Raw genomic sequence first — 25,872 nt, forward strand, 5'->3', positions numbered from 1 at the left:
CACATATACAACTTATACTTTATGTGGTTTGCTTTAAAAACATGCAGAATCATTTGAAATTGATAACGTTTTCATGTTAAATCTGAAAAGTAACTAGTAACTACAGCTGGTAGCTTAATGTAGTGGGGTAAGAAGTACAATATTTCCCCTTAAAATGTATTAAAGTAGAAGTATTGTTTAATATATTTATTAACCCTGCCAGGACATCAGTAAAATGCTGCTTCCATAAATACATTAAATATAATTACACAATCATATAACAATCTGAATTAGGCCATTCTGCATAATGAATACTTTTACTTTTGATACTTTAAGTACATTTTGATGCTGATGTTTTTGTACTTTTACTGAAGTAAGTTTTAAATATACACCACTGGTGTTTAACACATGCTCCACTGTGCACTGCTGCATTCAATGATGTCTTCCTTGTTAAAAGAGCACATTTGAATCAAAAGGGAAATTGGAATCATTCCTTCTGACATCTTTTCAAAGTATTTTATTACCATCCGCCATGGAGTAAAATAAAACTGCGGACCTCGCTGGGTTGCACTGAGCTGTACAGTGCATTAACCACCGTCAGCACTTTTCATGGTTTTTGGGTTGGCACACATGTCCGAAGCTACACTTTTATTCCACTCATAATACGAACCTATAAGGGTTTCAGACCTGATGCCATAGCCCACTGGCTGCCCCACCGGCATGAATACCACGCTTTCATTTTAACCTCTCAAGTGTGATACTGCAAATATTTATGTTTTTTCACTCCATCTCCCTGGAAACACGTTTGAAGTTCTCGTAATAGGATTTTCGTGGATTGATTGAATTACTCCACCATGTAGCGGTGAAGTTTTCCATACCAGGAGAGCCAATGTGGAAGTGGGAAAGATTCCTCTTTCGAAGCATTTCAGACCTTTTCACACTCTGCCTTTTAAGCAATGACTAATGTGGCTACATAAAAACACAATGTATTGAGAGCGCTGGCACCTCAAATCCCATTTTCATCTATTTTTTTTACTTTTTCGATACATGTCTGGGTCATTGTTTTAGGCTGGTTATGACTAAAACAGAGAGAAAAACGAACAGAAGTCATGATAGCAACGTTTAAAGTTGGTTATGAATGTAGCTTTATTTATAGAACTGGGGTGTCAACACCTATTTGCTTCATTTACATCAATGAAAAGCATAGTAATACAAAGTAGCCTAACACATGAGTATTGTAAATACCTGAGGGAGGACCGCAGCGGAACATACCAACTCAGAATGGGGGTGGGGGTGTTCGTTTTAAATTAAGCTTCAATCAGTGTGTAATGGCGCACTTTGAAGTTTTGTTGTTTAAAATAATAAATACAGTTTAAGAGTTTAACTGTAAGGTAATCTGGTACTTCCGTTGCTAAACAAGCTGCTAGTTGGTTAGTAATTTGCCGACCGACCCCCGTCCACATGGCGTGTCTGTACGCGGATATTGTTACAATCAGTGCTGAAGGCTGAAAGCAGCAGCGAGCTCTCAGCTGCTCGCAGTCCGGCTCAGTCCTGCGCTGGCGACGCTGAACTGTCGGCTGCAACTGCGAAAACTTTTTGTTCCAGTTTTTTGTTTTTACCCCTTGTGTTTGAAGATGACCTAACTTCAGAAGAGCCTCTGCTGGCCAGGTAGTAGAGCATCTGTCAGGATACATGCTCGTTATTACTGTGTTGAGGCGTGCATCATCATGTTTCTGGTTTCTCTGCTGTGGAGTTCACTTTGTCTGCTCATACTGGGTTTCCTCTGCTGCTGAAACGTGAGATGACAACATTGTTGGGTTACTGTGGGGCACAAATCAGAAAACTAATGTCTTTTTGGGTTGTTCAATAACTTAAGCTATAATGCCTGTTTCGCTGCTACATTTAGGCAAAAACTGCAGATTTGTGTGGATGTCACATTATTGCCCCCAGGTTAGTTATTTCTGGGCTAAATCAGCTGTTGTGAAATGTACAAGTGAGTCAGTTTGGCTTGACCAACCTGTTGCTGCATTAAAAGTTACTGCTTAATTACCTGCTGTAGAGGGGGTTGCACACATTAACCAGGCTCTGTGAGCCAGCAAGCTCCCCTCCATCTATCAGCCATGGTAATAAAGCCCATGCTATTGTCAAACACAGTACCTGTGTAGGTGGAGAGAGGCAGTGTGGTCGCTATGCAGCTCATATTGACATACAACTCCTTACCACAAGCTGTGAGAGGAGATAGAGAGCAGCATGAGCTTTGAGTCATAAGGCCTAGTTTCATGTCTCTCTCCACTCTCCACCACACATTAAGATTTATGTTTTCTCTTCAGATTGTGATCTGTAATTACTGATTGCCGTGCTTGCCCTGAGCTTGGTTCATAATTCTTTATGCTGATTAGGTTGAAACTATGAGCCACTTTGTTCCTTCTCAATTTTTGTTTTTGGAGAAGAGATATAAAGCTGCATCCTTGAAGCCCAATCAAAGTATAAACAGATTATTTTTCACTACCATTAACATTGTGAGATAGGTCATGGCCTTGGCAGAATTCTGCTAGTGTAAGTCATACGCAGTGAATTATGTAATTACACATTTATGAAACTGAAACTGAGCTCACCCACGTTGATAACAACTGATAAGAACATACGGAATGAGGCCAATTGTCTTTTTATATCTCCTTATTTTGATGGATTTGTGGCCATGTGGCCTAATCATAGCGTATTCATTTTGAAACGCCTTCTTGGTTCAAAATGAAAGGCCCTCTGAATATAGAGTGCCATGGCAGCCAAGCACGAAACTTTTTATTTGTGTTTCCTCTGTGGGTAAGGAAGTAACTGTTGGTGCTTATGTTTTGCCCTCTCTAATATTGCACAGCAGTTGGTTGATCTTTGTGGACACCGTAAACACAATACCACGAAGAACTGGTTTGGTACCAGGGTGTCCTAATTGGAAATACCTGGAAATGTTTCTCTCTGCCACCATGGCAGCGGTTGCCCTTGACTCGCAGGGGGAAGGCTAGTTAGTTTTAGTTAACTAAACAGGAAATGACTGTAGTTTTCTCAAGACTCCTGCTCATAGATGAAAGGTGTAGCCAAAGTTCAGCTTGGAAGTGGAGTAGAGAGCTGGCAACAAGATTTAATCACATGTCAGCTCTAGTGTCTAATTACAAAGAGGATGTTGATAAGTGCCTCACAAATGCTGGTTAGGCTAAGGGGAAACCTGTTCTCACTATTTGTGATCTGCCTTTCCAGTTTTGGGAAGATTATGATGACTGCACCTGGCTTTGATTTCAAAAATCAACCGCTGCTGGAATGTTGCAGCTTGGTGTGAACAAGCAAAGTTTATCTATCATGAGAACCTGCAAATGTGTTGTTTGCCGCACTTGTTGATTTTATCTGAAGGGCTGGGTTGAAAAAAATGCTCTATGCTGGTGCCAATACCTGAGTTTTGTTATGTTTTTTTTAAATACTTTACTATAAGGCTGTCCATGATTGAAGAGAACACTCTTTTGGTTTAGTTGATTCAATCAACAGATCTGTAAAACTTTCTCCACAAAGATGTGCTCATACGTTTCTTTGAAATAAGTCATCCAGCATTTAAAAAAAAGACTGCTCTAATAGAGAAATCTACCAAGTCTAAGACTAAGAAGGGGCAGCCATATACCTTATTTGGAGAAATATAAACATCGGTTTTTCAAATTTAAATGTAATAAAATTAGCCACTTGATAAATACTGCCATAAAACAACCCACAGTTATAGGAGACCTTTTTGATTAAATGCAGTCTAAAACTTGTAGGAAAGCACTCAGAGTGCAGAATTCTGCCAAGGCCATGCCCTATCTCACAATGTTAATGGTAGTGAAAAATAATCTGTTTATCCAACACATGAGTCTTAATGGGTTCTTCTTGTCCCATGTTTCACCCTTGCACCAAGTTTCATCAAAATCAGGTCAGTAGTGGTTTTCTGTAATCCTTCTGACGAACTGACAAACAACCAAAATGATAATGAACCCTTCTTGGCGGAGTTAACGAGCAAAATTTTTATTTGATGGGAAATACCTCATTACTGACTATGTTCAATTATATTCTGTACAAACATTAAATGAAAGCGTTACAGAAACATTTGGTCTTGTTTAAAAGAGGTTAGATATTGATGCCAAATATCTGACTAAAGAGGAAGTAACACATTTTCATCACAGTAGCTATTAATCACTTTTTACTTTTACTGTTTAATGAAGCACAACTTTATGCACCGCAGTTGTACTCAACAAAAGCCTTTGGCATTGTTAGTCTGTAGACTTGTTTTGGACATACTATAGACATAATTTATGGACGCAATTAAGGCCGGTGGGTTTTTAAAGGGGATCGCTCAGCACTCCAGTGTGTGCTCAAGACACGCACATTTGCAACATCTTTGTGTTGCAGGCGAAAGGCCCTATTAGAGCTCCATTCTGTCTGTGGGCAGCTGTGTGCCTGTATGCTGAGCGAGCCACTGGTCCATTCTCCGTCTGTGTGTACAACTCTCCCTCAGTCCACACACTGACACACACACTCTGCCACTTTCCGCTCTCTCAGTTTCTCTCTTTTCAACTTTCTGTAGATTTCAATCTCACTTTTTTTCTCCTATTTGTTGCTACATCTTTCTCTTCCATTAATACTGTGGCTCTCTTTCTTTCGCGTGTTCTCTGGCCCGAGGCATTATGCAAAGCTACCAGAAAAGGATTGTTAGCCATGCCTGTCTGTGCCTCCATGCTACTCTCTATTCACTTCAGAAGCTTCCCTTTCTTCTCTGTGACCTGCAGTCATAACTGCTGCTGCTTTACACACTCAAACTCATACCACTTGGCTACAGGGAGTTAAAAACAAATATTTTATTATTTCATGTTGTCAGTATACTTGTTATTCGTCTTTTTGTATTTTCCTTCCTCATTAACATGATAGATTTGTAAGTCTGGCGTCTCGACGCCCACAGAGCCAAAGACCTGCAGCTGAAAAGAAAAGAAAAGAGGCATTCTCACATACACCAGAGAAAAACTCCCCCAACCCCCAAGACAGGCAGCAGACCCTACTTAGAGATGAAAAGCATTCTGGGATGCAATAGGAAGGCTCCCATCAACACAACCCTCTGTGATTCTCCTGTGTAGTGATAGTGAGGGGTTATTTTAAGTTTAAAGTTGTCTTTGCTGTTGCTTTTTGACTCCTAGTATTATCTCCACCTCTGTTAATTTTCCTGAGCTGCTTTGAATTGGCTTCTCCTCAAAATGTCAGCCACCTCTAGACTAAACCATGTTGTGATCCACTCTGGTGAAACAATCCCCCAATTACATCCCTAGAAAATGAGAAATGAAAGCTTCTGTTGGTGTTTGGCACAGACAGCCTGTATTTTTAGAATCTGTTTTCCACAGTTGTGACACAACTTAAGCATCCCCTCCAAGTTATAAGACCTCTACGGTTAACTGCAATGACTTTTCCTCCTACAAGACATGACACTTGAGAACCGAGCCAATGTGTCCCGACAATCCGGCTTGCACAAAGAAGGCTAATTATCATGGCAACATGTGTCATAACTCCCGGCTGTAGGCCTTTGCGGTAAATTCTAATCGATTCTCAGTAGTTGGGTTTGAATCTGTCATCGTGTTTTACATACACCTGCAGGTCATTCCCTAACAACTGCACAAGACTGAATACTGGTGAGATTTGCAACCAATTATCCTACTGGCAGCAGATCAGCTGATTCCCTGCAGAATGTCAGGAAGTAGATGTAGGATGCAGCTGGAGCTCTAATAAAAGACTTTGTTAGAGGTTTGATTGTATAATTTTCCCCATTATGTTTTCAAAGTTAGGGATATACTTGAATTTCAATATACTGCTTAGAAAATGCTTATTAGTTAATATAAACAGCTGGTGAAATAAACAATGTAGAAGGCTTCAAGTGTGAGTCCGAAATGTAAAAATCATTGTTAAAATATATGTAAACTTTGCTCTGATGGACAAGTTAAAAATTCATGTTTTTGACAACTTCTTCACCAAAGTCATTCTTCCTTTTTAGCCCTGCAGAATGCAAAACTGTTTCATTTTCAATTACTAGCTGTGTGAAACACCTAAAATGACACACTTTCAGTTGTCTTTTTTTTTTTTGTTTCATATTGATGAATCTATTTTACACCTCTACTACTGCTACTCTCAATTATTTGTTTAATCTATAAAATATCAGGAAAAAAGTGAAAAATGTACAACCTGGTTTATTAAACTATATTAAGGGGGTGTCATTAGATGTCTTGTTTTGTCAGTCCATACTCAAAGATATTCAGTTTATATGATTAAAAAAACTGAAAATGCAGGGAATCTGCATATATGAGAGGCGTAAAAACTGCATTTTCTGCTATTTTTTTTTTTTGGATAAAACTAAATAATTAATTAGCCATAGCTGGAAGTTGATTAGTCAAGTAATTGTTGCAGCTCTAAAATACTGCACACTATGCTGAGCAGTCAGAGGATCCATATGGCTGAGCTGAGCCCCACCATGAATGAATGAATGGACCAGTGAAATGCTGCTCTTACTTTTCTTTCTCCCACGCATACACTCAACTTACCCATAATGCACCCCCAAAAATGTGAACACAGTATTACATAACAGCAGCAATGTCACTATATTAGTTGATTGGTAGTGACAATCTATATAACATCACTTGCTTACACAACATAGGAGTGGTCGCCCTTATAGAGCCGAGCAATGCAGGGGATTGCTAGCAGCGCTGGAGGCTCCCATGTAATGTATCCCTGATGGATTAGGGCTCTGGTTAGTGTGCACAGAACAGAACAGGCACTCATGGATAATGGAAGAAACCACAGGCGGAAAGGCAGGGATTGATAGAAGGGGGGTAGTGTAATTAGTGAGGTACCTGATGTATAGAGAGTCGTGGCATGCGAGGGTCACTCCAGGGGGCAAGAGGCCCCATACTTTCCTTTACTCAAACTGAAACACCTGATCCTACGCCTGTCAAGCTTCTTAAGATTTCAGTTAACTAAGTCTGGTCTGAGACACGGGGGTCGACCTCAAATAAATTTCAGGCTGCCTAAATGGAGAAGCTGTGTTGTGTTTGCAGGTTACATGTCACCATGCTGCGGCTCAGTACAAATACACCCAGTGATAATGAAATGATGAGCTATTTATATATAATTCTACTGTATTGGGTGATGTGTGCTTTTTCACATCAGCAGTTGTCACTGTTGTCCACTGTTTGTGTTTGGTTGCCATGGTTACCTCTTAAACGAAAGAAAGGGTGTAATGCTTAACTGTTAACTGGAAGTTTGAGGGAAACTACTTCCTAGAAATGTCTTACTTTATGTAGAAAGAATCCTTGAAATGTTTGGTGTGACTAGATGTGACATTACATTACTAATCTGCTGTGTGGCAGTGAATATAACAGCAGATATGCTAGCCTTATCAGAAGCTATCATATAAGTAAACACAGTGGGGGCCAGCCAAGTCACTACTTACTTAATGAGGCAGCTTGCATACTAAAAATGAATGTAAAATCATGATGGGATGGGATGTTTGTTGTACTGGCTTATTGTCTTGAAGGCAGGATTGGTCAATAAGGCATTTTATGTGAACTTTATGTCACAATGCTTTGTGGATATCATTTCTTGTGGTTGTCTCTCTTCATGCGTTTGGTAATAAAGTCAGTGCGTTCCACACCCAAATCAGCAGCGGCATGTGACCACAAGGGAAGCGCAGCCCGTACACTGCAAAGGGAAGTGTGCTTGCTTGCATCTGTATTATACAAGTGTGTCTTCATGCCAAGTAAGTATTAAGTAAACCAGCAGAGCTAACTGGACTTTCAGGCTGACTTTCAAGAAAAAGGCAATTCTCAAGAAGTTCTTTTGACTTGTGATTCCTGCTTCTTTCCTCATTGCACAGCTGTTGTTCTAGGTAACCGCTCCTATCCCAAAGTCAAGAATAAGGTCAATGATCTTATTCAGTTGCCAGTTAAGTAGGGACTTTAAGTGCTGGTTGTATTTATGCAGAGGTTCATGGTCACTGTCGTTAGAGAAACATCAGGGGAATCTGCAACAGGAGGCCAGAGCCTGACTACTGACAACGCGTAAAGTTTGACTGAATGAGCTCGTCATTGTTTACGCACTTCTGAAGATCTAGTGGCGTGATGGCGTGTTGTTTTTGGCCAGTGTCTCAGTGCCACTGGGTACTAGGGTGATGGCCAGAGGATTCAGTGGTATGTCTTGACCTCCCTAGGACCATTTTTACAACCTCGGCCTCATTATACGAGAGAGGGGTGGCTGTGTGTTCACCCTGAATTAACAATCCACACCGCAGACCTCCACAAAAGAATGGCCCTTACTTTTATTCTCCCCAGACTACAAAAAACCTGACTGTGCAAAACTTTTCTTTTTGATGTTTTAAGTTTGTTTCCCATGGCCATTCCCACTACGTAAAACAGATGTCAACATCCTTGCACCATGAAATGTGTTTTAGCAGTCTGAATAGAGAAAACTATTCAAAGTTCATTTTATCGGCAACATTGAACCCTTTCAAAATAAGAGCCTCACAAGGTGTTTTGCTAGTGTTTTGTTTATTTGGTCCTCGTCGTTTCATTAGTATGAAATGAGTCGGTTTCTTTCAGCTGCAGCCACCGATCAAAGTCTTGACACCAGACGCGCTCCGCACAAGTATGCAGTAACCAGAGCCAATTGGTGATGGACACCAAACACCCCGTCACAGAACTTTAGGGGGCCCCAAATAGGCTTCTATTCATCTGCCTGTACAAATCACAGCCTGGGCAAAGAGCCACATTATCTTAGCTGCCCTTTCTAGTGCCCTCCTGAGTCACTGGCTATTGTGAGCCAAGAGCTGCTGTCTGCACCCCGGAGTACACAAATCTGACTTAAATTACCATTAGATTTTAGTCCACTATGGGGTCAAATTAAGTTACATGAACCTATGTTTCATTTGCCTAAATAATATCATAGTTTTCTTTTTATTGATGAAGTTCTGCATAAAAAAAGGCCAGATTTGACATAATTTTTCAGCAGACATTTGCTAGGGACAGGCATTATTGTAGTTATGTAGGATGTATCATAAGTGGATGACTAAATGAATCCATTATATTCTGGATCACTACTTGCTTACTATTTACATGCACAACTTTCCCTACAAAGTTGTTTACATGAAAAATGAATATTTCACTAATATTCCATATTCCAGCTATGCATACTCCAATTAATATAGCATGTTTATCATGTCAAAATATGGACAAGTAAACCAGATTCTTTGCAAAAGAGGATTTATTTCAAAGTTTTCCCACTTGTGGCATACTTGTTTGACCATGCAAACCAGCCTTTTGTCTTCATTTCCTTAACCGCCTTCTTGAAAGGTGGGTGTGATGATATCTATGTATATCCAAAAACATATGAGTCTTTTATAATGTTTAAAACAAGGTGCGTTTCTCCTTCAAACCAGTAATGTGGGTTTTTCCTCTTGCCAGGCATTTCTAGGCCAGCCCTACAAACTGTTGGCTCGTTGGTTTGAGTAAAACCATAGCAATGCACAGAGCTGACTGTAAAGGCATATTCTAAATGTGCTGTATACATGTGCAAAGGGAGCTCCTAAAACATGAATAATATTGGCACATTCCACGTCCTAATGAGAAAAGGCCTAATTCAGAATACCCAAATGCAGTATGCTGTTGACCCCTATAAAAATCCTATTACTGTAATAATGTGATTAATAGTTGAATAATAGTGTGCATTTAACCATATTCATTGATCTTTACAGCTGATTTTCAAACTGGAAAAACATGCCAGCTGTCCTGAAAATGTCACATTTCCTCTAATGAATCTAATTGAACTGAAGGGTGAAGTAGCACATCAAGTTGCAGTCATGCTTCATTAAATATCCCCAGTGCCTTGTTTAAATGATTGCCTACGATATCAGGGAGAACTTGTAGTGTCCGGAAAACTGATCTCCTCCTGGATTTTCTTCAGTATGACCGTATGAGATGTTGCCAACGAGAACTCTCACTTTAAGAAGTTAAAATCTGATCAGTGGAGGATCCACACAAGTGCTCTACAGTTCTCTCTCCATTAAGCTCTGGCTTCCCCATCATGAGGAATCGCTTCATTAAGTAAGCATGGCTCCAGGGTTGAATTCACACTCGGTCTGCCCTCTCCCATGACCCCACTTGCCAGTCACAACACACGCACTAAGTCTTGCAGGTTAGCATAGGCACACACACACACACACACACACACACACACACATACACACACTCATTCTCACTCTCAAAGTGCTGTCTGAGCCCTGATGGAACACGTCACACTTCAGTCAAACTGCACACTGTAACAACCTTTACACATGACCGTCATGCTCCTCAACTTCCACCATGTCCAACACACACACACACACACACACTTACACAAACCCCGCTACATTGCCGCGCCCATTACTCAGTGTCAGTCCTCATCAGTAAAGTAATCTGCAAAACTGATCAAGAAGAACATTCCCGTCTCCTCTCACTCCCACCACCAGCACCAGCGCCTCTCGCCTGCAGAGGCCCGGCTGTGCTCCACTGACTCTCCAGGATAAATGGAGATAATGGGAGTCATATGCTAGCATTTGGTTTGGGGCAGGCCTACATGAAACATTTATAGTCTTCATGTAGTCATGGGGCTGGAGATAGGGATAGAGATGACATAGTGAAGACATGACAAAACATTTCCTTAAAGTGTAAACAACCTGCTTATCTTATCTTTTATAATGTGTCCCCCTTTTTTCCTCTCTGCATAAAATGCTCTCCCACATTTAACACCCAGGGCACATCCTTCACTCTAGAGCATGTTGTATAAGTGCAACCACTCTCCCTTAACATGAAACCACATGTTACACGGGCAGGATAACATAGTAGGCCTGGAAGATCCATTAGCTTCATGTGTTGCTCCACAGCAGAAAGCTGTCATTAGCCAGCAGTTGATTGGGGGGGATCTGAACCATGCTCTCAAATTGGATGCTGTCAGTGTGTTTGGTGGTTGGCTAATGACTGAGAAAAGCTCAAGCCCAAGGTCACGGCAGCTTTTCCTACCTTTTTTTATTTTTTTTATTTTAAGGAATAGGCAAGCGAAACTTGACCTGCCTGGCATTTACCTAGATCTTTCTTCTAAGAAAACCACTAAGTAGCATGAGCGAGTCTGGGTAGAGCAGACATGACGAGGCATGTTCAACATATGGACCATCTGCCGTACATACAACTCCAAGTGTTTTTAAAGTTTGTGTTTACTGCTACTGTCTGTGATTTACCATCTGCGGATGCAGGCAGTCGATGAGGCAACCACAACGCCATATATATTCCTTTTCTATTCATGCTTCTTAACCACATCTGTAGTCATGTGATGTGAGCGGTGCTTTTTCCCGGAGTAGCTAAACTGTTGAAATGTTTAGATTCCCATATGTTCTGCTGGTGCATTATGTTGGCATGCCAAATGTCCCATTATTTACAAGGGTAAGGAAGCTATTTAGCATATGGCAGCATGTTTCTGTTTACAAAGACGGTAGCTTTATAGGGGTGTAGCTATATGGAGAAGTGAGTGGTTAAGTTGCTATAAGTGTCAGGGTGGTAAAATGTTGAATGGAAAAACACAAGTCAGCACTCTTTTTTTCTCAAGTTTGTCAGCAGTGAAACTATCCACAAAACAGTTCATTTACATAGTTAAAATGTTCTTTCTCCCTCAATGAAGATTCCAGAGTCTATGAAACACCCGAGTGAAGCAAACACATTTGAAACAAGGTGCATTTAATTTTCTGTGTGCATTATGTATCTGGTTTTATTAGATTTTAGTCCAGCATAATGCCCGGTTTAAGCCTGGCACAGAAAAAGTCACAGCAGCTTCTCCTCACAGAGTGGAATGTTGAATGACGGGTTGTGTCAAATTATATTGCTCACAAGAATACTGGTATCATTTTTAATATGATAATTAAAAAAACTAATTTTGTGATAATGGCAGTGTTCTGACTGTTCAACTCATAATTGCTGCTGGCTTCTATTTGGCAACCGTTTAGATGTGCGCTTTATTGCTAAGCTTTATTGCTAATTTTATTGTATTTTGTTGTACTATTTATATTTTATAGAGAATCTGATTCTCACTGAGTCACTGTGACTAAATATATCTGAAGGCAAATTGTTTAATAAAAACCCTAGCACTTATTTTGGTGCAATTGTTTAAAAAAACATTAACATTTTTTTAGTATTTTGTGACAAAATCAAAATTTTTACAGAAATACCCTGAAAGATTGTGATATTATTTTCGAGCCATATCACCCACCTCCAACTGGATGATACCTATTTATTTTCTTTATATTATTATGTATTAGATTGTTGTCCTTAGCAGATTTATGAAACACTGTGTGAAAGTATTGCGAATGTGTTTTTGCGAGGCCAGATTTGGCGACCTGGACACTCTTGACCCACCACTGTTTGAAACTATGCTCTAACCTGAACTGTTCAGGCCCAGACGTCTGTAAACCAGACACACCTAAAAGGTGGATTATTTTTTCCTCCAACTATTGTCCCTGTAACAAAGTGGAGATTAGCTGTGTGGCAATGATTGTTGTGTCCTGAATATGAACCTAGTGTCAGTATTTAAATGACTGTTTATATTTTATTTATCTCTTTCCATCAACACAGGGATCAGCTCCTACACCCTCCTACCTCCACCACTGCCGCCGCCATCGGCACTTGAAGGCTGCTCTGCAGATGGGAGGTCACCAACCAGTCGTCTGTTTCGCCCAGATGCAACATCTGCCCTCCACCCTCATCTAAGATGGCTGCTCGTGGCCTTCTCCTGCATCGAAACAGACTGGAGCAGAGCTGCGTGCTACCATGGTGATCATTTTCTTGAAAACACTGGAAAAGAAGAAGGGTGTCAATGATGTAAGGTCCAAGAACACCGAGAGACGGCTGGTGAGAGAAACGTAACCTTTTGAGTTTCACACAAAGCAAACAGGTTGTTTACTATTGCTGCAGTTAAGGATCTGCACAGTGTTTCACATGTTCAGCTGCAGTCAGCAAAATGAGTAGGTCAGTGATCATGTTACATCAGTGTTTGGCCACATGCCACAGATGCCACATTTAGTCACGTATCCTCACTTGCACAATGCGTGTAAGCCAGGCCCTCAGGAAGCCAATTTGACAAAGTGGACAAACTGTGTAATTGCAACTTCTGGGTACATAAGGTGGTGCCATGTGGCCTCAAAAGACTTTTTCCCATAGACTTGCATTGGAAAAGTCTGTAAATAAGCTTTTTTTTTTTTTTGGGGGGGGGGGGGGGGGGGTGGTGGACATCAGCTTCACAGCACAAACACTTTAATAGCTCTCATATTTATGTAATATTGTTGTCTTCCTGCCTTAGAGTTAATAAATCCTCTACAAAATCGTAACACTCTTTAAACCTCAAGTGGGGTTGAAAAATAAATTAACAAACATCAAATTTTGACATCAAATGAAAAGATCATGATCCTTAGCATGCAGGACAGCACCTTTTTTTTCTCTCTCTCTTTTTTTACCCTAAGACATCTCCTCTCCACTATTATCTTGGCTGTAAACTTAATCAGTCTATATATATATATATATATATATATGAAGCTTTTTGATTACTTTAGTTTGACCTTTTAACTTCTAACTCATGAGTTACCCATGTTGGTTCTAAGGTATAGTTTACTAATTGGTTTTTATTTAATCATCTTCTGCAAGACAGTTACCTTCAATTTGGATACTGCTTGCCTTGTATCCAAGAAAACATTTTTGTTGTTGTGGTGATAACCTCAAGGTGAGTCAGAGTAATGTATCATGCCATTTCCCTTTTGTCCTTTGTGCAGACAGCCACCACCCTGTCATATGAGGTGAACCGTAACGAGGAAAGGTGTCTGATTAGAAGATAGGCGTGTGGTGACAAAACTGCTTTATACTCCCTAAATAACATTATGTTCTTTAGAAAAACTTGAGTTTAAAACCTGTTTATTGTGTTAGTTAATATGGCTGTCCACAAGGTAAAATGTGCCTACAGACATGGGGCAAATATTAGCATTAATTTGGAGTTGTTTCTGTTTTGATAAATGCAAGTCAAACACAAAGTCATTTGATCTATTGTGAGGGTGGTGGTGAGAGTACAAAATAAGAAAACAAATGCAAATAGACACAAAACAAGCAAAGGAGACACATCTTTCTCAATTTGACAACACACACACAACTTGCAACACATGTGCAGCATTTAGAAAAAATGATGCAAGAAGCACCTAGCATAACTGAAAATGCTTCCAGGGGACACTAAAAAGAAGTGCACAAATAACTAAAGCTGTCAAATAAATGTAATGGAGAAAAAAGTAAAATATTTTCATTTTAAACATAGTGGAGTGAATTTATAAATGAGCATACAATTCATAATTCTCAACTACTGTTCAAATATGTTAGCACCTTTGTACTTAAGTATATGTACCAAGTTTCTTTTCACCACTGGGCTTACAGGGGTATTAAATAAATATTGAAATTCTCATTTGATGGGAAACCTGTTGAACTTAAAAATTCTGCACTTTTTGGTTTATTTTGTGTCTCGCTGACTGTTCGCCTGTCCTCCACAGCGTGAGCTCCACACCATGAGCAGAGGGACCACCCTCTTCTCCTGTGGAACCGTGGGTGGGTTATCTTTATTGGCTCCATTTATGTATTTCTGTTTGTCTTTGCTTCCTCTTTCATGCAATAAAAATTCCCATCTTTCTTTCCTTTGCATTCACTTGACGATAGAAATGGTTGAGGTGGGACACTTTGTCATAACACAATGCCATAAATGTAAAAGCATAATGGAGTTGCCCCTTCAATCTCTTGATAAGTAAACCATGAAAGTCAGCGACCTCCCACTATAACCGTCTCATTGTTTATCAGCCTGGTCTCTCACTTCTCCCTTTCTGTCAGTCACTCATCCCCCTCTCATGATCAGGGTGCACCTGCCTCCACACTACGTTGCACACCACTCTCATGGGAGTGAACTGTAATTGAATATGCTGTTGCCTATGTCAACAATTTCTCTTTGGCTCTGTTAGTGTTGCAGTAATTACACCCTGTGTCAAAAGACATGCTACTGTAAATTCAAGCCCTGTGATGTCACAGGGAGGAGCGTGGCTTTCTGTTTCCACTCTTAATGTTGACATTAACATTGTCTAGCTTGTCTTGTTAGTTCAACCAGCACTTTGTCTCTTGCTTTCAAAGGATGGCCTTTTGAAGTTCATCCCTTTCTCCCTTTGTCAAGTTGTTTTCCTAACATTCCTGTCAGGTCGTCACTGTAGCCCCCGTACATTGTTTGTCCGCCCAAAACAATGATTTCCGTCCACCAGGCTGTGAGAGAGCATGCCAAAATTAGAGACAGGCATCCAAAAGGACGGGATTTTGGATCAGCAAGGAGCCCTTTATGCCAAAAGCGTCAATAGATTCACGGCTCGACCACTTGGCTTCATAGCTCAAGCAACTATGGCACTTTACTGTAGGTGTATTATCTCCCACAACTGTGTGATGGACTCTTTTGTGCGGGTGGTGAGACAGCTGGCAAGTCATACTGCTTCCCGAAGCATATCCTGCTGACCACTTGACAAGTGGGAGTGACTTGCCAAATGTTCCACTTTCTGATTGTTATCGTAGTATGTAGTTCATGTTTTTGCAGGACTTGCAGGTCCATGTTTTAAATAGAAAAGTGCCTTAGTGCCTTTGGTGGACTTACCTTGTGACCTTGGATCCTACCATAGACACTGTAAGTTTTTAGTCTGAAAAGTGAAGTTGCTGCCGGAGTGCCTTAAACCTGCATTCTTTCTAAAGACCAGAAGGGGGCAACAACACTGGTTGCAAAAAGAAGTTGTTCGTATAGAAGGCTATGGGAAAATTACCCTCATTCTCACTTGATTTATTACGTATGCAAACATTTTCATACTGAGGTTTATAGTCTCAATCACTAGTTTCAAGCCTTCTTCAATACAGCATGATGGTAATTTAGTAAATTATAGTCCAATTTAAAGTAAAATGGACATAAAGCGAGGAATGCTTTAGGGCGTGGCTGTCTTGTGATTGACAGGTGGCTACCATAGTGCACTCTGTGTTTGTGTCTTTGACCTTTTACCCTTTCACATTGTGTTGGTTCAGTGTTCAGTTGTACTTAAAGACATTCTGCTGTTTACGTTAATCTACAGGTGCACCTTGCAAATCAAGCTAAGAAGCTAGTGCTAGTGTTATCTGATAACTTGGCGTCCCCCTGCCCAGCTCACCCATCTCGTCCACTTACTTCTTGTTTCAAAAACCTAGGATGGCTACAAACAAAATACCAAACTAGAGCCATTGTCATCATGGTGACTACCTCCATTTTTTTTCGACCGTCTATGGTCCATAACAGTGAAAGTAATGGAGACAGGAACTGTCTGAGAATTTTATTCTCACAACTTTCAGCTGAAGGTTTCTACCCATGTCTTCAAGCTCTTTTTGTGAAAATAACAAGATGACTATGCGCTATGTCTTGATTGAGTCATGTTGTCGGCCACTAAACCTTACAATATTCCATAATGACAATGCCATATTTTTCATTAACAACCAACTTCTTCATACAAAATATTAATGTCTTGAAATGCATCAAGAATTGTTTTTCTTGTCAGCTTTCAGTAAAGTTAAACATGAGCAGCACTGGCTTGAACTCTGCAGCTGCGGTGTTATTTCCTCGAGGCTTAATCCTGTCATTCATCATAGAACAAACGACTGATGACAAATTATTTTGTAGATACAATCATGATATTCTGTTGATTTTTGTGCTTAGCAGTGTGAAACTGCCCTTGAATGACCTTGTAGTGTGTGTTTAGTTTCTTCTCTACTGCAGTTAACAGAAAATAATCTCCATTTTACCCTTAAAGCAACCATTCTCCCTTTGCTTTAAGATGGTTTTTGTTTGTTTGTACCTTTTGTGTCTGTGTGGTTAAGTATTAAATGTTCCTTCCTGACATTATTACATTTCTTTAAGCTAGAATTCATCCTGCTATAATTAACATAAGACAAGTTTAGCTGAGAGTGAGTCTATTTGTTTTGGATATTACAGAGGCAGATAGGTGGCTGGACCTGGGGCAAAGCTGCGGCATCCAGCAGAGAGCTCCCTGCCAGTCTGGTGCCAGTCTGGAGAGCCTTTGGGATGTGATGCCTGAGCCGGGGAGCTGGCACTGGGCCAAGGAGCCAGGCAGCGCCACAGCAATCACCAGTCTGATACGAGATCTCAGCCTCGGCGACGGCGGAATGATCACCCCCCACTCCCACACCACATCCTCCACTGCTCACTACACCACTACAGCTACCAGCCAAGCTCCTGCAGCACCCCCGAGCAAACGTCAGTGTCGCTCCCTGTCGTTCTCAGATGAATACAGCGGTTTCCGCTCATCTTGGAGGCCTCAGGGCTCCAGAGTGTGGACGACGGTGGAGAAACGGCGGTGCCACAGCGGAGGAAGCGTGCGAGGAGGAGGGGGTTTCTCTAGCGGTCATTTTCCCACCATGCAGCGTAGCTCAAGCTTCAGTTTGCCCTCACGCTCCAGCATCCCCTCAGACGGAGCCCTGGACCTGCCATTCTTCAACCAGCGACTGCCTCTCCACCCTCAATTCACTGCCTCTCCCGTCTCCCCTACCTCTCCTTCCTCGCATCATCACCACTCCCGCCATCACCACTTCCTCAGGCCCCTCTCCCTCTCCCACGAGCAGATCAGCCTGCCAGAGCTCCAGAGGGAGGAGGCGTCAGAAGCCAGCTCTCCAGACTCCACCCCAGAGCTGGGGAGGCGAGCCAGCCTGAGAGCCAGGGGCACGGGGTGTCTGTCTCGGAGCAGGTCCCAGCCCTGCGTGCTGAATGACAAAAAGATTGGTATGAAACGCAGGAGACCAGAAGATGCTCAGGAGCAGCGGCCCTCCCTGGACCTGGCAAAGATGACTCAGGTTAGCTGGAAATGTGAACACATGTTGACAAGCACGCACACTCACATTCATTTCAATGCATGTAACTATAATTTGACTCATTTCAGAGTTTAGTATCACTTTCCTTCACTGATTAAACATAAATCAGCACCAGCTTATCTATAATCATGCTTTGATGCCGCAAAATGTCCTCTATTACATTCAGTTAAACCCTGGGCCAAGCACACTCACCACTCAGACAAACACTGTTTTGTTCTCAGACATCGGGAAGTTTAAGAGATCGTCAAACATAACTGGGTCTGTCTCTCTCTGAGCCTGATCGGGGGACTGGATTAAATCAAGCTGAATTAAGTTTTCTGGGTCGTCGGTCCGAGGCTTCGGGGCTAAGTGATCTCAGGCCTCCCTCCCTCCAGCTGAGGGAGTGGTGCTTGCTAGAGAAGCATTCCTCATGTTCGGTCACGCTGCCTACGAGCGCCACACTCTAGCAAGCCCGGCTCCGGTTTACTCTGTTGGGTAAACAGCCCATCCAAAGGTTGAACCCCTCATTGCTCATTTGCTTCCTCTCTGCAACTTCTGACCCATCAGTCCTTCCCTTTACTGCTTCATCTCTCTTTTGCCCTCTGTCTACCATCAAACAAATGTGATTAATAGTGGGGATATCTGGATGCACTGAGCTCCTTTTCCCCTCAACAAGAGTTTGTTTGTTCTTCTGGAAGGTCAGAGGAAGCAGTGGAGCAGCCAGAGAGTAAAAATGACCCCTGGACAAACCAAAACCCAAAATAGAACTGTAGAAGTATTTTAATGACATGTACTGTTTTGATGCTTGGCAGCGCTCTGATGTTTTTACAGAGAACAGAAATCTCCTTGATTTTTTTCACTTCCTGCTTTATTATTCATTCAAATGCTCTTGAAATTCTGCATATAAGATACATTGCTGATACTGGACTCCTGTTTATTCCTGCTTTCCACGCACTCATTCATAGGACACACTAGAATCTCCCGTCATCATACCTCCTGTCACGGAAATATTGTCCCTTTCCTGTTCTCTTATTAGAAGGCAGCATCAGTTTATCCCTCTACCCCTCCCTTCCTTTTCCCAAAGATTTGTGTTCCCAGCCAGTCACCCTTAGGACCTAGCCAGGGTTGGATCAACAAGGCTTTGGTAATGGAGCCGAGCGAGCATGTTTCCTCTAGTCATGCCAGCTGCTAAGAGGGGAAAGTCAAGCTTGATGATCACACACGTATGGACTGATACACAAATGCACACACGGAGTCAGTTTTAAGTTACTTCTGGTTGCAGCAGTGCTCGAATGCAGCAACACACCTCTGCAGATCATTGTAGTCTCAGCGGTAAAAAGGCAAGGCATTGTTTCTCACCTCAGACTTCAGTTATTGCATGTTCTCAGCACTGTTGAAAGGAGTCAGGTTGTTCAGGTTAGATTCTGCTTTTATTGTGTTTACTTTCTCACTCGCTTGCACGCCTGGAGCGAGGAAAGAAAGCAGCAACACAGCACAGAGGCATAATTAAGAAAACATTTACTCCCTTGCTTCTTTCTCTTCCAGCGTCACTCAGATTTCACCTCTTTGTCAATAACTAGTCCCAGGTTAAAGGCTGTATCTAGTATCTCTCTGATGAGAGCCAAGGGAAAGCTCTAGTAGCTGGCAAACTTTCTGGAAAAGGAAGTGATAATGTGGAAACGTGGGGCTGGTTACAACCTGCGTCTGTTTACCGTCAGGGAACAGATGAGATTTTACCGCCTCTTATGGGAATTTGGCTCTTTGCAGGTACAAATCCCTTCCACAAATCACACAGTTAGAGAGGTCAGAGTCACATCAAATGTCTGGCATTTGACTGTTTCTACTTCAGCTGTTTTTGGGCAAACTGACCACTGACAGTCTGTGTGATTTAAGTGACACTCTTTCTCCTTTTCCCCCGGCTAGGCACACCCACTTTCTCCCACTCCCTTCACTGGAACATGCTCAAGCTGAAAAGGCAACACACTCAGTCTTGCTTTAGGGTGTAGATTAAGTTATTACTTTTCCTCACACCTACACACTTTTGCTGCCATACTTCGCCCATTTTATAGGTGTGTGGATGAGTAATCCTGAAACACTTGAATTTTAAAAAGGTGTTTTCAAGGTTTTCAAGTGCTTAAGTTATGAATAAACTGCTTGAACTTACTTGAAAGTTATTTAGATCTCCATATACACACAGGAAACGTTGAATGTATATTGATGTCAAACATAATTCAGGCTGTTTATAGCACAATATAATCTAATTTAATGTGAAATCATCATTGTACTGTATACACTGTCTGTACTATATATAAATATGTAATTTATCACAGCTGTAAGGGGCTGGAAAAGCTTGAAAAGCATCTTGAAAAGTGCATTAATTTGATTTTGGAAAACGTGTATGAACCCTTAATACAATCCATGTAAAGAAGGGGAGGGGGGAGTAGCCTGAGTATATTTATCTCTGCAAACTTTCTTTCTGCACCCAAAAGAGCATCTTGGGTCCCTGTGTCAGACATGTTTATTCTTTTAATTTGTTGGACTATCCAAATGTAGACAGTTGTTGTAAAGTCTGCTGAAAGTTTGGGCAGGGGGGGTGTTAAGGATCGTGAGGGTCAACAATATTACAAGTCCCTCGGGTGTGTTGTCAGTGGAACATGGTGTAATTTGGCCTCTAGATTCCTCAACCACGTCAATGAAGGTGGGTGTGAATTCTGGGGATGCGTGTCATGCTAATCGGCTAAAAGCTCGACTACCGTAGGGATTTACGTGCGACCACCCCCAAAATTCCTCGAATACCCTCCCTGTCAGCCGCCTGTATCAGTTCACTCCTCTCTCCACTGCCTCATTTTCATCCCTGACTGCCCTTTCACCTTGGCGCTTCATTGTTTTTTCCTCAGCATAGTGGGTGTAGCGAGCTGTCAGACAGGGAATGTTATCTCTTGATTCTAGGTCACTTTGCTGAATGATTGTTGATGCAGCTCACACTTTGCTTTTGAGGAAATGTGTGAGTTCCCGTGTGAGTTCAGATCACATTGTGTGATGTTTGTGTCATCTTTGTAGTCCCGGTACAATTCACTTCAGTTGTTCATTTTGAAAGAAAAATTACAGGCTATCTTTAGCGTAGCAGTAGAGGTGGTAAAGGGGGCGTGTGCTTGTGCATTCAGAAGAGAAATGGCATGATGAAGAAAGGTGGTATTATTTCTGCAGGGAAGCTGGCAGACAAACTCCTCACTCCTCTCTATAAATATCATCTCACTGGCCCAAGTTTAAGCTGCTCCCTCTCTGTATCTCTCTCCATTCCTGGGATGACTGACATGGTGATCATAGCTGAGCGCCAAGCCCCCAGGCCCCATGGGAACACCTAGGTGGGTGTCTTGAGGTGCGTCGCTCGCCGTGTGTAATGACATGTTGAGTCTTGTCCCAAAGGTGCTCCACAAAGCATCACATGCGTGCAGTCACCCCTGCTCGTTCAGCCTTTTGATTAAACTCAACATATTTATCATTTTTCATCTTGGCATTTGCATTGCATTACACTGTGCTATGAATTCTCTCTGCGGTACAGTGAATACCAGACAAAGACACCGACCAAAGCAAAGGCAGACACAGACAGCAACACAGATAATTGATGCGGAGGTGCGCAAGTATGTAGTCTGGCTGTCAGGAATGAGTTAAGTTCTCCTGTCTTTGCTTGCACCTCTGCCCTCTCTTTTGTTTTATAGTTGTTTGCTGTTGGAGGTCTGTTTGCCTGCCTCCCTCACAACCGTTTGTGGCTGGATGTTGTTTATCTGACCTAATTTCAACACAGAGCTAATCCAAAGAAATATACTCCTATATTGAAACTGTAAAAGGAGTAAAGTATCTGCTTGTGTTTTCTTTGTGTGAGTGTGTGTGTATATATGCTTATTGTGTGTGTATGTTTCAAGTTCACAGCAGGTCCTTTGCCGGAGTACTTAGCAGGGTGTTGTTTGTTGTTTGCCCTAATTATCAGGAATATATTTGCCTAACCTCTTGGCTTGTGCTCATGCTTCTCCCATAGAAGCTGCCTTTTGATCCCTGAGCTGGAGATGTTGTCGTTACAGTGGAAATCCTGGTTGTTAATCATGGTTTGGAATAATGAATCATGTCAAGCAGAATATAATTTATCTGTATAACGGTGTTTTATAATAAAATAGGGAAAAAGTTGGCTTGCTGTTAGAGCATAAACCAATAGATCTCACGAAGCTCCAAATTATAATCCAAAAGATTTTCATTACATCATACCCTGTTTTGGTGAACAGCCAACCCTCTTACTCCAAAGTTTGTTTGGCTGTGTTGTACAGGGGTTGCTCTTCTTCTTTTGCATGTGTGATGTGTTTGCTGCCCCCAGTGGTCGCTGTGTCTAAAAACTTAGAGCAGCACTCTGTGCTGGAGTCTGAAACATTGAATAGGAAGGCTTTGAAGTAGTTTTAATTCTGGGAAAATGTAGTTGTAGTAAGTGTTTTGACACTTAATACTACTAACTACTCGAAATAACAACTCAAGGTCATGATAGTGTGATCTCTCTTGCTTCAATTTACTCTAAATATTTTTTTTAAATATATTTTCATTTTGTGTTTATTTTGGCGGCCCCTGTGGACAAAACCGGTATTGACAGGACACCACCTTTTAATGCCTCATGTCTTGATCTGGCAGTGACAGAAAGACACAACTTATTTTTTTTATTTCTTTTTTGTGTTCTTTTTTAATGTTTGTATGTTTGAAAATTATAAAATTTTTCTCTTTACGAATCCTACCCAGTATTGGCCACTAAATGAAACATCAAAAATAAAATTCTCTAAAGAAAAATAGCATTCCTCTTTACTTTTGACTGGCTAATGTACCACTTACTGCCAAACTTTGTTTGGGAAAAAAAATAAAGAAAGACCAGTCTGTCTGCCGTAAATGATTTAATTTAATTTCACAGGGAATCAGACCTGAGGACAGACAATACGAATAACAATACAGAAATAACCAGTCTAAATATGTCTATAGCTGCATTACATTTTGTTGTCAATCGATACATTAGATGGTTGTTGGAGTTGGTTATGCAAGATGTGATGGTAAGAGGTGAGCGAGACTATGTGTGTGGTAATAGTAAATATGATTTGTGTGTGTGTGTTTGTGGATACGTCCCATCTGGGTCGGGGTATGCTCAAGTGGATGACAAAAAAAAACATGCAAGCAAAGCTGGGTACACAGCAGAAATCTAACCCTGCTCCCCCCAACCTACCACCACACCCACCCAAATCCCAGTCAGCCTCGGAAGATTTTATAGAAAGCATATTGCCTCTCCCCCTTTATTTCTTTCTCCCTTCCTCTCAGCTCCTCCTCTGCTGTGATAATTAGTAGTGGAGTAATACTGGGGGTTGAACAGAGAGAGCGAGGGCTCAGAAATCCCCTTTTCCACTCCAGTGAGGTAACTAAGGCCTCCTACTCCTCACATGAGCACCTCAAGTGATTGCAGATGAGGTGTCCTGCGTCTGAGCAGCTTACATGGAAAACGTTAATCCGGCAAAAGTGAGCAAACCTTTAACTCAGACAGCCGAAATCCTGCGTTATAGTTTTCTCTTGGACCGTGCTAAATCAGAGCAGGAAAAAAAAGTGAGCCTACTAAAGTGAGACTTAAGAAAGGGAGACTCCCAGCTCATTGTAACAGGAAAAGCAATGTCCTAACACACTAGGGAACATTAGAGGTGTCCGTCATGTAAGCCGAGGCTCTATAGAGAAAACCTCATCTCTATTCACCTCCATGCCTCCAACATCTGCTGCTGGGGCACTCCAGAGATCATTAACCCCTTCACTGCGCCTTTCTTTGTTGCAGAGAGGAATTCAGGGTGGCAAGAGAGCATGAAAGACAACTTCTCAGTGAATTAAATCTCTCTAAAGGTCAAGTGTGAGAGTAAAAACACAGGCAGTTGTTCACATACAGATTCTCCACAATTCTCCGTAGAGTACAAAAACATTGTGACCACTAAACAAGTTCCCAGTCATGCCGCATGTGTTTCACAGCGGCTTCCATGCTGATAAATAAGCCCAAAGCATTTTGAAATAAGATACCTTTGTGGTTTGCAACTCATCCCAGTGTTTTGTGTTTTTATTTCTGAAGCCAGAAGGTTTTGTGTACGTTCTCCGATGGCCTGTGTGTGTACTTGTGTTTACATGTTCACATGCCGGCGATGAAAGGGAACGCCAGCTTTTGGCTGCCCGAACTGAAACCCAATTTCAAACTGACATTCTGGAAAACCCTGTGCTCAAATTCCCCCCTGACAACCCCCCCCCCCCCTGTACTTTTATTGCTTCAGAGAGTGAAGCCAGAATATGAACATGGGCTACAAACCAACATCTATTTTCCCTCTTTGTCTCCTCTATACAGAAACTTCAGACCTTTCAGAGCTTGAGCTGCCCCGGATTCTCTGCTACTGACAGCTGCCAATCAAGCTTGCCCTTTCCCACCTCTGACACCTCCAGCCAACCCGATTTCACCGCTGTGTCCGACCTGGGACTGGAGTCGCGGCAGGAAATGGCAAGAGATGAGGAGGAAGAGGACTCATCCTACGAGGAGCTGGATAGCGACTCTGCTTGTAGCGTGGACTCGCGGCCCGGGTCTCCTGTAGGCATCGTGGCCGCTAAACGCACCCTCTGGAAGGGTGATTGTGGGACACAGAGGGACATTTTCCAGCTGGGTGGGGAGCTGGATCTTGACCAGATTGAGAGAAACTGAACATTTTATAGGAGATTTTTAAAAGACTGTGTCTGGACTGTTGTGGAAAGTTACTGGACATTGATGATGTACCAAGAGATGGATACTAAGAAGGGATGTGAGGGAGAAGAGTGGAGGAGTTGACTTTGAAAGGGAAAGACAAGGAAAGTGATAGAGATGATAAAGGATTAAGTATGTTGTTAACGGCTGCCTTTTTAATGACACATATGCCTTGAACATTCTTACTGTTTGAATCAAAAAGCAGTGACCTTAGTTGTTTTTTATTGGGTATTCAGCTTAACTCAGGAGTAGGAAAGTGAGGGTTAGTCTTAAAAACACCTCCCAGCCCCCACTGTCTTTTCAACCTGATGACCTTTCCAAAGTCAGCTTACCATAGGTTTGTAGTACTGTAGCAGTAGCTGGGCTCTCCTGTATTTAGCTCGATCTTTTTTTTTTTTTTTTTTTTTTTTTTTTTCAAAGAAAGTGGGGGCGTCAAGGATGGAGTGAAATAGGGAGGGGTAAACAGGAAGATGTAGCTTCTCACAGACTTACCCTCGACCTTCCTCTTCATCGTTTGTGCACACATGAAAATCAGATTCTTTTTTGCTGAATGTAGACTCAATAAGCTTTACAAGGAATTCGGAAAATGACAGTGCCTTCTTTTGGTTGTTTGCTCTACCGGTTCTCTAGCCTCAATTGAAGCCACCTTTTCTGACCTTTTTTGTAGTTTCTTAATATGCAAATTGTATATTTGAATTAAACACTGAATCTCAAGTTTTCAGTCCTAATATCAATGTATATTTTTCTAAGTAACTGTTTTTTATGAGCTGTTTGTGAAGGAGCAAGAATACAAGGCATTTCTTCTAACAGAATGGAAATAAATGTACAACCTGCACTCGTATGTCTGGTTTAATTTAAAGTTTATTAATGAATGCTTTGTGCTCTCTGCAAGATCACTTTGACAGATCAAAGGTCTGAATGAGCTGCAAGTTTCCAGATACGCTTTAGAAGTCGTACTCCCCCATGCTCACTTCCTGCATCACATTTCACAACCATTTAACTGAACCATTTTATTGTTTTCAATGTCCATAGATGCATTTTTATGTCCTCCTATTTCTGGAGCAAATTCCTTTTCAAACTGGCTATCTATGCCTTTTGCAGCTCATGACAAAGTCA

At 41.6% G+C, this 25,872-nt stretch overlaps 1 protein-coding gene across 1 annotated transcript; it reads left to right on the forward strand.

The window, feature by feature from the left end:
• The first annotated feature begins 1,507 nt into the window (after positions 1 to 1,507).
• LOC131958664 (protein FAM53B-like) lies at positions 1,508 to 25,591 on the forward strand. The gene is made up of 5 exons (XM_059323807.1): positions 1,508 to 1,647; positions 12,675 to 12,950; positions 14,624 to 14,678; positions 17,107 to 17,981; positions 24,370 to 25,591. Exons 2-5 carry the CDS (start codon positions 12,870 to 12,872, stop codon positions 24,715 to 24,717), a joined length of 1,359 nt encoding a protein of 452 aa, XP_059179790.1. The 5' UTR covers positions 1,508 to 1,647; positions 12,675 to 12,869; the 3' UTR covers positions 24,718 to 25,591.
• The last annotated feature ends 281 nt before the right edge of the window (positions 25,592 to 25,872 follow it).

The sequence above is a fragment of the Centropristis striata genome, chromosome 20, assembly GCF_030273125.1.
Source record: "Centropristis striata isolate RG_2023a ecotype Rhode Island chromosome 20, C.striata_1.0, whole genome shotgun sequence".
NCBI lineage: Eukaryota > Metazoa > Chordata > Actinopteri > Perciformes > Serranidae > Centropristis > Centropristis striata.